The sequence below is a fragment of the Leptopilina heterotoma genome, unplaced genomic scaffold, assembly GCF_015476425.1.
Source record: "Leptopilina heterotoma isolate Lh14 unplaced genomic scaffold, ASM1547642v1 Lhet_396, whole genome shotgun sequence".
Lineage (NCBI taxonomy): Eukaryota > Metazoa > Arthropoda > Insecta > Hymenoptera > Figitidae > Leptopilina > Leptopilina heterotoma.
The window spans coordinates 510615-525367 of NW_025111061.1; the positions used below are offsets into that span (position 1 = coordinate 510615).

Below are 14753 nucleotides of genomic sequence, written 5' to 3' on the forward strand. Positions count from 1 at the left end.
TAATCTAAATCCTGATTTACAAATTTACTGTTTGGATGAAGATGATTGGATTCTTTTAGAAGCAGCCCAAAAACACCTAAGGCACTTTAAATATATTTCTCAAGCCCTGTCAGGAGAAAAATACGTCACATTTCCATTGGTCATAATTGCGTTCAACCTGTTGCTAGACAAAATTGACGACTCTATTAACGAAATAGAAAAAAATGTGTCGGCGAATTTAATTTCCAATAACTTAAAATTAAAAAACGCTCTGTATGCAGCAAAGGAAAAATTATTAAAACACTACAATAAATGCAATTGGATGTATTGTGCTATTCTTGTACTCGATCCGAGACATAAAATTAAAGTTTTTGAAAAAACGGAATGGGGACGAAACATGAAAGAAGATTCGATTAAAAAGTTTGAATGTGTGTACAAAAGGGATTATTATATTGCACCTCAACAGGTTGCAACTGAAGTTATGCAAATTAAAGAACATGGATCTGGACAAGAATCGGATGACGAAATTGATTTGTTTCAATTTTTTAGGAAAGATAAAAGAAATAAGCAACAACAAACTGTACGTGGACGTCGTAGGCATATAGAGGAATGGGAACAAGAAATTCAAGATTACATCAAATCCGACCGAGCTGATGAAACTACTGACATTCTTCTTTGGTGGAAAAACCACGAAAATGATTTTCCTAACCTGACACGCATGGCTCGCGATTATTTAAGCATACAAGCAACTTCTGTACCCGTAGAACGCCTCTTCTCTCGCTCTGCTCTTATTTTACGGAAACATAGAAATAGATTAAAATCAGACATTACTCGAGAACTACTTTGTATCCACGATTGGACAGAAAACAAAAATTATTCAGTTTTTAAAAGCGTTAACTCTGTTCTTTAGTTTTTCCCTGTTCGTTTTTTCATCGACAACTTTTCTTTAAAAATAATTGCCTCAAATGTTTAGAAACTAAGAATCAAATTATTCAATAAACGTTTCATATTATTATTCTAATTATTTAGAATAAATTCTTTAAACAGAATTCGAATATTTAAATTCTCTTTGATTAATCAACATTTACTTTTGTAACAAATTAATTAAAAATAATTATATAATTGTTATTATATTATTACGATTATTATTATATTAATTAAAAATTATTTAGAAAATTAAGCGAAAGAAAAAGAAAGGCGTTGTTGTAATATGAAAACCCTTTAGAAACAATTCCCATAATAAACAATTCGCCAAAATAAAATAATTTTAATTAAAATTTTTTAAACAATTTATTAATAAATACAATTTTTTTAAATAAAATATATTTTAAAAAAATAAATTATTTTAAATTGAAAATCAAACAAAAAGCAAGATTTGTCAAAAAAGAAATTTCGGAATTATCAATTATCAAAATTGATTAAATTAAATTATCCGTAAAAATACTTTATTTGTTAGTACATGAAAAATTCACATTTTTAATTTTTCAATTTTTCAACAAGTCAATCTTAAACGAGCTTCTCGTTTGATCTGAGTGATCGTTCGTAAAAACGAGATCTTCATTTCAATAAGACGACGGAATATGATAGCTAGGTAGTCAAAACAAAACGAAAATCGTTATTGGTTCGTTTCTCGGATCGGATCGCTCGAATGAAACAACTATTACCAAGTTGAATGAAAATCTATTAAAATTTGTTCAAGTTATTCAAGTTTTTACATTACTAATTTTGTAATGGTTGATTGTTTATTTTATATGATACATTCTCAGTCAACTGGTTGATTTACTATACATCTACGAAGAATTTTTTTTCAGTTTTTCCATCCCTTAAATCAGTAGTATACTTGAAATAACTTGTTTCTTAAACCTCGCTGAACTACAGTGGTGTTTACATTTACCCCGAATTTTAGGAAAATTTCAAAATCTCGGGGTAAATGTAAACAGTCAGTTTTAGGCGATTCAGGTGCATCAGTATTTTTGTTAACCTCATAAAATTTTTCTAGGGAACTCTAGTAACAAACTCATGCAAAAAAATCGGTCCGTTTTACCTTTTAACAAAAAAAACTAATGTTTTTGGTAAAAAATAGATATTCCGTTTACATTTACCCGAATTGACCCTATTGTATTTCGTACTTTCAACTAACAATTCTGTAGAATTAAATTTTTTTTTGAAAAAGTTTAATTGAATCGTAATTGATGTTATTGATTTAAAATAGAATTTTAGTTAAAATTCTAGAAAATTTTAATTGAATTGAAATAATAAAATAAAAATAATTTTGAAGAAATTACAGTAACAATATTCTTATGATAATAAACTAATGATTTTTCTTCATACCTCGGTCAAAAGTACGTATTTTCTGCTTCGATTTCGCAGCAGAAAGTCGAAGATTTGTGCATTGGTCGATGCACAAGCTCGCCCTCTGATACAGCGGGAGCAAAAGCTGTTAGCTGTTCTGCATTACCGGCAGATAATTTAAAGCGCGAGTGATCCAGACGTATAGGGATTGACAGTTAACCTAAAAGCTTATTGTTTTTTTCTGGTGCTTTACTTTAAGAAAAAATGAATCAAAATGTTAAACTTTAGAATCTTTGAATATCGTAGAGAACATTCAATATGATCTCAATTTTGATGTAAACAAAAATTTATGTATCAAATACATAAATTGTATATTTCATAAAAAAATTATAAATAATTTTTGTACTCTATCAGATTTGAAAAATAGTTAATACAATTAATAAATAAAAAAACTTAATTACATTTGTTATTTATAGTATAAGAAATAAAGAAAAAGTTTTAAAAATTCACTATTTCTTTAAAAAAAAATTTTAGCTATATATTTGTCTATTTACATGGTTTTTCGATACCTGCTCCCGACATTTATTAATTTTGATGAATTAATTAATTTTTTTTTAGTTGTGACAAAAACTGATATTTTATATTAGAAGGTTGTTTTTTATTACTTTCATTTATTCCTTTGGTCATTTATTGCAATTAATTATTTATTAAGTTGTTAAAATTGTAGTTATATTTGGATTTTGCTTGTCTTTTCGATGCCCCCCCCCCCGACCAGCAGCACTCGCTTCGCTCGTGCAGCAAATGTCGGGGCCGGTATCGAAAGTCAATAACGGCGTCTTTCTTTTAGAGAGAGATAGAGAAAAAGCCGGAGCTTCAGGAGTTGCGGATGGCGGCGCTAAAGCGGGGAGCAAAAGTAAAAGATGGCCGGCTGTCAAAACGAACGCGATTGCAAGATTTGTAATTAATAAATTATTAAGCGTACTTTCGGCCGAATATAAAGAAAAAATAGTATACATTACACGGGCAAAAAGTTCGAAATTCCTGCATCGCGATGATCACGCGATGCAGGAATGTCGAACTTTCTGCCCTTATAATGTAATATACTATTGTCAGTTGGATTATCTTTATGTTTTATAATAATATTCTTATGAGTAGTTCAATTTAAAGAGGTTTGAATTTGAAAATTCCTTTCTTTTTTTAACATCCTAATTCCAATAAAAAAGTGATTAAATATTTATTTTAATGTTTTCGAATAATTTTACTTTTGAAGAAATTTGTAAATAAATTTAACAACGTTGTGTTTAGAAATCAAGGAGATTATATTTTTTTTATCCTTATTTTACAAATTTTTATGGTACCCAAAAAGTCCTTTAAATTTTTTTTTAATTTTCAGTTCCCTATTTCCCTTAAAATAATTTTTTAGGGGCACTGTGAAGCCTGTCGTCCGACGGCAAGAATAATGACCACACGTCCGGAGAGTTAATTAACCTAAACGGAGTGTTATTCTATAATCTTAAAGTAAAATACCTGCGTCGTGTAAACTTACACCATTGCGGAATGTGAATTAGCCTAAAAGAAAACCGGGAAGTAACAAATTTCTAATTTTATAGATTTTAATTAACTAGCACAAATAACGCGCGCTAAAGCGCGCGTGAAGTTTCTTGTTTCACTTTTAACATATATAACAATAATGTAATTTTTACATTACATGTCACATGAGAATAAGACTTAAATTTTTATTCCGTTAAGCATGTTATATTTTAAGGTTGACTATTGTTCATAGAAAAGCGTGATTGCCAATGAGTCGATAATGGAAGATATGTTTATTGCAGTATTTTTGACTTATTAATTATCAAAAATAAATTACATTCAATTACAATTAATTATTTATTTGTTATTTTCTTTCTAATAGTTTCCTAGTCAAAATTAATTAATATTACTTTCATCTCATTAACATTGATAAATTCATTTATTCAAAAGATTTCTACACAAAATCACTATTTTTCTAAAGTTACATTTTTTAACATTTTAACTTTCTATTTATAAGGCGACATACAATTAAAATAATAATAAAATACATTAAAAAAATTGCAAAGAATAAATTTTAAGAATGATTTATTATTATAAGTATATTAGCACGCAAATAAAAAAGAGAAATTATTGATTTCTTTTTTTATGAATTAATGAATGAAATCAATCAAATAAAAAGAATGAATTAAATTTCAAATAATAAAATAATGAATTATTGAAAAAAACAACCATTAAAATAAGATTTATTTATCAATCATTTTTTTATAAAATAGAAAACTTATATATACACGGAGAAAAAAATGCTGTTGAATCAATGACATATGGGTTTGATTCATTGAATAGTGTCATAACGGGCTGCCTAACGTATATGCTGTTGTTTTGAAAGCACCGATTCTAATGATTCGATAGTATCACTTTCTTTGAAACAAAAGCATATTTCTCAAATTGACAGCATACTATGTTAATTCGAAGGTGAATCCTTTTGAATCAATAAACAAAATTTTTTAATTTAACAGTATATGCTTTTGAGTCAATGACTATAACTTTTAAATTTAAAAGCATCATTTTTATGATTTAAAAATTTGTACTCTTAATTTTTTTAGTTGTTGCTATCGATTGAATAACACCATACTGTTAATTCAATTCTTTTATGTGGTTAAATATATACCAACGATAAATTGAAAAAAGGGAATTTTTGTTCACATGTTTTTTATATACTATAATTAATTCTCACACCTTTAACACAACACTTTTTATACACATCTTTTTTTCAATTTTTCACACTAACATATACATCTTTATTATTATTTTCATTTTTCCCAACGGCTAAACACACACACACACACATACACATTCAAACACACTTATCTTTTTTAGTCAGAAAAATACGGCTATTCCCAAGCGGTCACCCATCCATTTAGTAACCGCGACCAACGACGCTTAACTTCCGTGATAGACGAGAACCGCCGCGCTGCAATGTAATACATCCGCTTCTCAACGTTGGGCACTTACTTTGTGGTTAAATACCGTGCTCGAGATTTTTCGCGTATATAAGGGAATTTATATAGGGAATTTATATTTAACTAGTCATTAATTAATTAAAAGAATTTAAATAATACTTTTTTATATTGGAATCTCAAAAACGACAGGTTTAATAAACATATAAATATATGTGGGTAAGTATTTCAATAAATTTAGTACCTGTCAATGTCTCAAAACATAGTGTTCTTAATTTTATAGCATATGCTATAGGCAGTCCGCAATAGCACCACTCATTGAAACGAAAGCATATGCTTTCGTTTTCAGAGCGCGCTTCTTTAGAGCAAACAATTTTTCATTTGATTTAAATTTACACGCATTTTCTTCAAATTTACCTATTAGATGCTTCAAATGAATAATGTCAAAGAAGCAATAAATTATTCTGTTGCTATATATAGATGAACTATAGAAACAATTTGCACAATATCATTAATTCTACAGTACCGTACTTTTAATTTAAACAGTTTAATTTTTTCATTTTAAGCAATATACTTTTCGATTAATAAATGTGTCATTGAATCAATGACGGGGAATTCAATAGCATGGAGATATTTGATTCAACAGCACTTTTTTTCAGTGTATTTATACTTATGTGTAGATATACATTAAATATATTTTTTGAAAATTTTAACAATTATATTACAATTAATTGACAATAATTTTCGCTTATATTTTAAGTAAAAAATTAAATGAATTCCTCTTGGGGCTTGAAATAAAAAACTTTTAATCTTCAGATTCGCATTTCGATAATAAAATTGCATTAGGTAAAAAAAATATTTAACATTAGTAAAAAGTATGCATTGACAATGCGACTTTTAATTTGCTTCAATTTTTTTTGCATTTTGTTGTTCGTCTGATTCATTTTCAATTACTCTTTTTATCATTTTTGAAGCTTTAAGTAATAATTTTAATGACATTTTCGGCTCTTTTTCCCTTTTTAAAACATTACTGTAATTGTTGACAGCAAAATATGTGACATCTGAAATATATAAATATATATTAATGAAGAATAAAACTTACACTATTAAAAGTATTAATAATTAAACAGAAAAAATACAATTCATATTAAAAATTAATCGATAGATAACCTGATTTCAATTTTTCCATAAGATTTTTGTACGAATAGATATAAAAATAAACGTTTAGGTTGAAGTATACGAAAAAAGTTCTTACACATTTCGAATTAACAATTTGAATAATACAGTCAACTCTCAATAAGACAAAGCGCGATATCTCAAATTTTTCGGTAAGTCAAAGTAATATTCTTGGGTCCCGTTCATTCCTTATAAGCATTATTAACATTTGATAACTCAAAGTTTTTTCGGTCTCCCATCGAGTTTGTCTTATCGAGAGTTGACTGTATATAGTTTACATAATAAAAATTCCACTGTAGCTACTTTATATATATTATAATTTTGACATATTGATATCTCTAACAATTGGAAGTTTATATTGATACACTAGTTTTATGCTCGATCATTCGTCAGAAAATCACAATTTTCATTTGTGGCATACAAAATTTTTAATTTAATTCGGGCTACATCAAAATTAGCAAATGTAATATGTCGAATTGACATAGACTATCCTAAATAATTAAATATGTAACTTACTTGTAAAATTCATGATTCCTCCTATTTGAATGGGATCTCCCTTAGCAAGTTCGACGACACAGTTACGATCGGTTAATCTGACTTCTAAATTGTGAACGCCATCTGTGATTGAACCACTTAGATACGATTCTCTTCTGTCGCTCTGTTTGAATACGGTTTTTAAAAATCCATTGATTCCTATTAAGAAATTAATGAAATTGATCAATTTTTATAAATATATAGTCAATAAATGATACTAATTGAATTAATTTTATACATAATAAAACTTTAAATTTTGTGTACAGTAGCCATTAAAATTGTAAAATAAAATTGAATTTTCTATCATGATTTTCTAAATTAATTAATTTTGATAAAAATAAAAAATACGCATTAAAAAATATTCATATGGTTATAACTAAAATAAAAATCATATAACTGGGTGTCTAATGAAGATTCAGAAAAAATATCTTGATTTTTCCCTGAAATTTTTTTACTTTTTCCCAGATTTTTTATTAATCTTATTTCCTGATCTTTAGACAGACTGTATTCAAAAAATTATTTGAATTGAAAGAGATCAAGAATTAGACAAAATATATTACATATTAGGATTTAAAAAATGTGAAAAATTTGATATAAAAGGACCCCGCACAAAATACATTGAAAAAATTTTTGGTCAAATTTATTGAAACTTTCAAAAAAGACTTAAAATGTGATTCTGACAAATTTTTTCTAGTACCAAAAAGTCGGTTTATGTGTCTGCTTATCAACTACAAGTATTTAAGTATTTAACTATTAAAATTTTTAATAAATAAATAAACATTTTTAAGGAATAAACGAACTGGTCAAAAATTACATCACATTTCTTGAAGGATTTAATTATATTTCAAAATTTGTTGGTCATCCTATATTTATTAGATTACTTAAAATAATTTAAATAACTGAATAATTTATTTAAAATATTACTTAATTTATACTTACTGATAGTTTTTCCACTATATTTTCCTAAATCATTAAAGCCTACTAAAGGTAATGATTCTATAGAAGTTTTCGAAGTTTCTAAAGTTTGCTTTCCAAAAATATTAATTATGGTGTTCGATTGGCACAAAAGTTCATAAGATGTTGTCCCTTTGTTGAAAACTGCAGCAATAGGTCTAGCTGAAATGCCATCAATATGAACAATCTGAAAAAGAGATATAAAATAAATAATTTTTTAAATATGAAAACAATATAAAGGTTTACCATGCGGAAAATTTAATTGGGCGGACATAAAGAGAATATAAAAATTGTGATATATTTTTCTTGTATGTTCGCGTAAAAATAAAAACAATTTCTTCAAGTAAAATGTTTTCAATTGTAGACAATTTTTCTGATGTTTTATTTAATAGCATAAAATTAAAAATTCAATATAAAAAGAAGCCATATCTATATAAGAAGAAGAATATAAAAAATATTAATTTTTTAGGGAAGAATTAAGTTCATGTGAATTTTTTTGTGCTGTATTAATAAATCGTCTAGAATTATAGAAATAAAAGTGAGACGTTTTTTAACAAATTTTAATGTTTAAAGTTTTTCGATAGAGTTTGTTTGAATGTAATGGAAAATTTTTTGGCAGAATTGAGTAGAAATTTTTTTATAAGCTTATAATAATTGTTTACCAAATTTGTTTTGATTAATGTAGAAATTCTAACAGCTTCCTCGTTCCATGCAGCCACTTGGACTCTCGTACCCAAATTATTATTTAAAAAAAAAGCGAAGTACTTTTCGATTTTTTTGTCCTACCGCCTCCAAGTCTTTGATTTCGTCGATAAAGCCGATCACTTCACTAAAAAGGAAGTTAATTAATAAGAAAAATTTAATTTTTTTATCGCATGCGTTTTTTTTATTGAAAAAATTAAAATTATTTGTTTTCTATCATAGTTTATGAATTTATAAAGTAAATAGTATAAGTATAATTTTTTTATTTCAAATTTTCGTCAATGGCGTCAATTTTTTTAATAATATGTATATCCCAGTAAAAAAAAAAGTATTCAGAATAGAGAAAAAGTATTGGTGGAGACGTTCGGTGAATGCGTTTTCGCGACAAAACCGTATTGGTGGGTCACGGTGAATACATTTCGCTTACCGTGAATACTTTTTTTAAAAACTTTCGATTTAAAGATTCCTAAGCAAAGTTGAGAATATTTATAAAGAGCGTAAGTGACCTGAAGTATAAAAATGACTATTGCGAGAAGGAAATAAGAAATTTAAAAAAAAACGAAAAATTAAATGTGACAAACAGATTGTCAAATGTTGATCAATTACCATATGCTTTTCTGTGCCTACAACGTATGATGATTAAAAGGAACTTTGACGTTACCGGTGGAACTTACTGTTTCACATACATTTACTTGGATTTCTCAAGTTTCTGTCGGTATCGTCAATGTTCCTTTTCATCATCATACGCTGTAGGTTTGTCACATTTAATTTTTCGTTTTTTCTCAAAATTTCTTATTTCCTTCTCGCAATCGTCATTTTTATACTTCAGATCACTTACGCTCTTTATAAATATTCTCAACTTTGCTTAGGAATCTTTAAATCGAGAGTTTAAAAAAAAAGTATTCACGGTAAGCGAAATGTATTCACCGTGACCCACCAATACGGTTTTGTCGCGAAAACGCATTCACCGAACGTCTCCACCAATACTTTTTCTCTATTCTGAATACTTTTTTTTTTACTGGGATATTTTTCAACTTTAAATTAGAGGTTATCCATACTTACATCGTTGTATCGTACAATTTAATTTCCCTGAACATTTGATTACTCGAAAAAGTTACTCCGTTAGTATCTAACTTTAATAAATCACTTAAAACTTTAAGATCCATTTTGACAAAATATAATTTTGGAAATTTCTATAGGAAAATGAAAAACGCGTCCTCCTATCTTGAATGTCGATCAAAAAGACCGAAGCTTGATCTTACTAAAAAAGAAGTTAGAGGTTATGCGATTTTCATTTTTTAATTGACAACGACAGTCGCACAATATGCCTTTAGATGCAACTGCGCCTGCCTCGAAAATAATTCTTTTTTGATAGATTTAAGCGCGTCTATTTAAAAAGTTGTATATAAGAATATAAATAAAGCATTACAAATAATTTTATTCTCAATATTATATTATATTAGATTTTATACTACAATTATAATAAACAAATAATAAAATGTTTCATAATTTAATGACGCATTTAACAGTAAGATTCGCGTTATTAATGAAAATATATTTTACGTGCCCAACCCTGCTCGAGACTGAGATCTCTAGTTTCGATCATACATAAAGGGTGTTTCCGACATTCGCTCTCTGAGCGTTTTGAAAATACGAAACGTGGTTGGTTGGATTAGGGGAATTGAAAATCAATCAATTTAGTGTCTTATCCAATAAAAATTCACAATTCCGCTAATCCAACTAACCACGTTTCGTATTTTCAGAGCGCTGAGAGAGCAAATGTCAGAAACAACCAGAGAAAATAGTTGTACCCTACTAAAAATAAAATCAGGAATCGTCATGAATGGTCAGAATTTCTGAACATTCCTGAACAGTCTCACCACTTCTGACGTTTTCGAACGTTTCTCACCATTCCTAACCAAATACTTTCCAAGCTCCTCCCACTTTACTCCCACCATTTTCGAAGCTGTGACCATTTCTGAAATTCTTGACTATTTCTGAAATGTGTGAACACATAACCTATAAAAATTTTGGTACATCTTTCTAATTTTGGTAAAGTCTCATGAAAATTTATATATACATATTAATATCTTTCAAATTTATTTTTTACATTTCAGAATACATTATTCTATTATAAAAATTGTTCTTTTAACTTAACAAAAGTTCTCATTTTTCAAATTGGTATAATTATTGAATTAATTATACAGCAAAAGTAGGTAAATAAATCAAAACATTCGGACCATTCTTTTAACATTATTTAATATATTTATTTAATGTATATTTATAATATATTAATTTAATATGTATGTATATTTACTTGTAATTATTTAATATAGTTAATTAATAATAAATTTTGTTTCATAATATTAGTAATTTACTATACCAGTCAGTACTTATTATGAGAATTATTTGCATTATAATTGAAATACAGTTATATTAAAATTATTATTAATCATTAATAGAATAATTTCTTATTATAATGATTATTAATAATTTAAATTTAAAATTTATAAAAATTTCAATATTGCATTAATAATTCATTATTATTATAAATTATAATGTTAAATTAAATTAATATTAAATACTAATAATAAATTCATTTTAAATGCAGATATAATAATAATTATTATTAATCTGTATTCGTATTATAGTTTATGAAACATTCCAAATTGTAAAGTTAAGACTTAATTTATTATTGATTCAAATAATAATGTTATTTTTTATTAATTCACATAACCTATTATGACTAAATTGAAATATAATTAATTAATAAAAGTTATTTAACAGTTTATTCTGATTTATTGATAATATTGGTAATTGAATTTTACTATTTTACAGTTGCTCTTTATATAGACAGTTGAATCCAGAAATATGTAAGTCGGTTCGGTAGTCGCAGTCGTTAGGGCAGTTAGTTTAGGCACTAGGTTAGGTCATGCGTCGGGGTTCGATCCCCGTAGAGTCCAAATTGTAATTTAATTCCGGGAATTAGTTTCAAGTTGTTCCGTATGTAAACAAACTGATATTAATTAATAAAATATATTTTTTAAAATTAATTTGTTGCAACTTTTTGCATATTGTTTAAATAAATAAAACAGAAATGGCTTAAAAATATGGTCAAAAATGAGATACAAATGGTCTCAAATAGTCACCAATTATGGGCGGGGTCAACAAAGAGGAGGGGATAGTAGCAAACTTGTGACCACTTTAAACTTCCTCCTAATCAGTTGTGATAGATTTCTGACGAGATCCATCCAGAATCGTAAGAAAACTGGATTAAAGTGGTCAGGCGGCCTGACCATTTGTCTGACCATTCCTGATTTTATTTTTAGTAGGGTAAACAAACATTATTAACCTCAAAAATATACATTTCAGCATATTTTAAAGTTCCTGTGAATTGAAAAGTGTTAATTCCACTACAATTATTTTATAAAAGAATTCGTTTCAATTACATATATGTAATTAATTATAGAAAGTGTTTAAAATCCATTAAATCTCCATAATATTGAAAAGAGAAAAGAAAATTCAAAATTGGTTTCCCATAAGAGAATTGTATTGTGTCGTCTGTTTGTTTTCCCTCCATCTGATGCCTGATCTGATGTCATACTCGAACTCGAAATATCTCGATTCAGTGAAACAAAAAATTGAAATTGGTTGTCATGGGAATGATGATCCTTTTTTGTTTTTTTTCGCCATATTTTCTTTTGTGATTACGGAAAACAGTGATAATTTTGGTAAATTGTATTGTATTAAATTAAATTACAAAATGGATCATTTAGAATTAATTGACGAAGAGGAAATAGAGTTTTCTTCAAACGAAGTGTTCCAGAATATTGAAATTGGAAACTCGACCGTGTAAGTGTAATAATATTTTTCATATATATTAATTAATTCTTTACTATTAAAAGCATTTTATTTTACCATAATAGCAATTACTTTTTTAAAATAATTTTACTATACTATAATTTTAATTTAACCTATAATTTCCATTTTAATTTTGATGTTATATTTACAGTGAAATCGTTGGGCTTGTCTGCGATATAACAGCGCCAAAACTGGTGGAGAAGAAAAAGAAAAAAATGATAATTTTGATAAAAAAGAAGACAAAGAAGAGAAAAAAGAAGAGGATTATTGGAAAGTTTTTTGTTTTTATATAAAAAATTTAACAGGACAAAAATGCAAAATCGCTGTTTGGAACGACTTGATCAATGGAATTGAACCTCTCATAAGATTGAGAAATGTAAGTTATCTTTTTCTATTATAATTAGACACAAAGAATTTTAAATTGCAAGAAAAAACTTAATATTACATAATTTATATAGAGAAATAGTTAAAATGTTTAAGAATCCTAAAAAAAAAAATTCTGAAAAAAATTTGAAAAATTAATTTATATCTGACAATTTAATTATTGAAAATTAATGTATATATATATAAACTTATTCTGCAAACATTTTTTATCATAATAATTATTCACCTTAAATAAAATTTATGACAGTTTTAGTTTTGTGATTAGGTTACTAATTAAAATAGAAAAATTTATTGAAATAAATGTAAATTACTTTAATTATTATAGTAAAAACTAATTTAATAATAACATTATTTTCCTGTGATCAGTTTATAATTATTATTAACTATAATAGTATTTTATAATTAATATAAATATAATTATATTATTCATCAATTATTATTTATATATATATATATATATATATATATATATATATATATATATATGGGACATTCCACGTCAACACGGACAGAGCTCTAAACAAAAATTGATTTGATGGATTTAAACGTTCTAGGGCTTAAAAGATTTCTACGTTCATGTACTTTAAGATGCCGATGGGCGTTTTTTGCAAAATTCCATTTCCGATGCCAATAGAACTGTCAAAAGTCAAAAGGTCCAAAAATCTCAAAATACTTTTATGAATTAAAAGCAAAAAACGAGGTAAATTATTCTGTAACTCATTCTTTATCAGTTTTTAGGGTTCCCGAATATAAATCTAAAGTTTTTTTTTAAAAATCCAAAATGGCGAAATCAATATGGCGGACAAAATTCAAATTTGATCAGATTCGATTAAAACTTGTTACTCGGGGGTTTTTAGGGTCGCTGATTACGAATCTGAAGTCACTTTTTAAAAATTCAAAATGGCGGATCCAATATGGCGGAAAAAATTTTCAAATTTGATCCGATTCCCTTAAAACGTGTTACTCGGGGGCTTTTGGGGTCGCAGATTATGAATATGAAGTTACTTTGTGTTTGAGACTTCAAATTCATAATCAGATACGCTAAAAACCACCGAGTAACACTTTTTAATTAAATCTGATCAAATTAAAAAATTTGATCCGCCATTTTGAATTTCTACAAAGTAACTTCATATTCATAATCTGCGACCCCAAAAGCCCCCGAGTAACACGTTTTAAGCGAATCGGATCAATTTTGAAAATTTTTTCCGCCATATTGGATCCGCCATTTTGAATTTTTAAAAAGTGACTTCAGATTCGTAATCAGCGACCCTAAAAACCCCCGAGTAACAAGTTTTAATCGAATCTGATCAAATTTGAATTTTGTCCGCCATATTGAATTCGCCATTTTGGATTTAAAAAAAAAACTTTAGATTTATATTCGGGAACCCTAAAAACTGATAAAGAATGAGTTACAGAATAATTTACCTCGTTTTTTGCTTTTAATTCATAAAAGTATTTTGAGATTTTTGGACCTTTTGACTTTTGACAGTTCTATTGGCATCGGAAATGGAATTTTGCAAAAAACGCCCATCGGCATCTTAAAGTACATGAACGTAGAAATCTTTTAAGCCCTAGAACGTTTAAATCCATCAAAGCAATTTTTGTTTAGAGCTCTGTCCGTGTTGACGTGGAATGTCCCATATATATAATTATTTATTATTATTATAGTTAGTTAGTTATAAATATTTATAATTTATGTTCGAAATTTGTAAATTTATTTATTTTTAAAAAGGTGATTCACATTGATGGCGCAACAGCAATCTTCGTGCACAATAGATATAATGAAGGCACCCAACAATATCAATTGATCATAAAAGAGAACACTATTGTCACCGTTTTAAATGAAAATTTCATCCAAAATGATGATGAAGAAATTCAACAAAT

General features: G+C 27.1%; 1 protein-coding gene across 1 annotated transcript; it reads right to left on the minus strand.

The window, feature by feature from the left end:
- Positions 1–6154: 6154 nt before the first annotated feature.
- On the minus strand, positions 6155–9790 carry LOC122506103. Its single transcript, XM_043618098.1, has 5 exons — positions 9687–9790; positions 8709–8751; positions 7908–8109; positions 6951–7127; positions 6155–6319 (listed from the first exon to the last, which is right to left on the minus strand). Exons 1-5 carry the CDS (start codon positions 9788–9790, stop codon positions 6156–6158), a joined length of 690 nt encoding a protein of 229 aa, XP_043474033.1. The 3' UTR covers position 6155.
- Positions 9791–14753: the final 4963 nt, after the last annotated feature.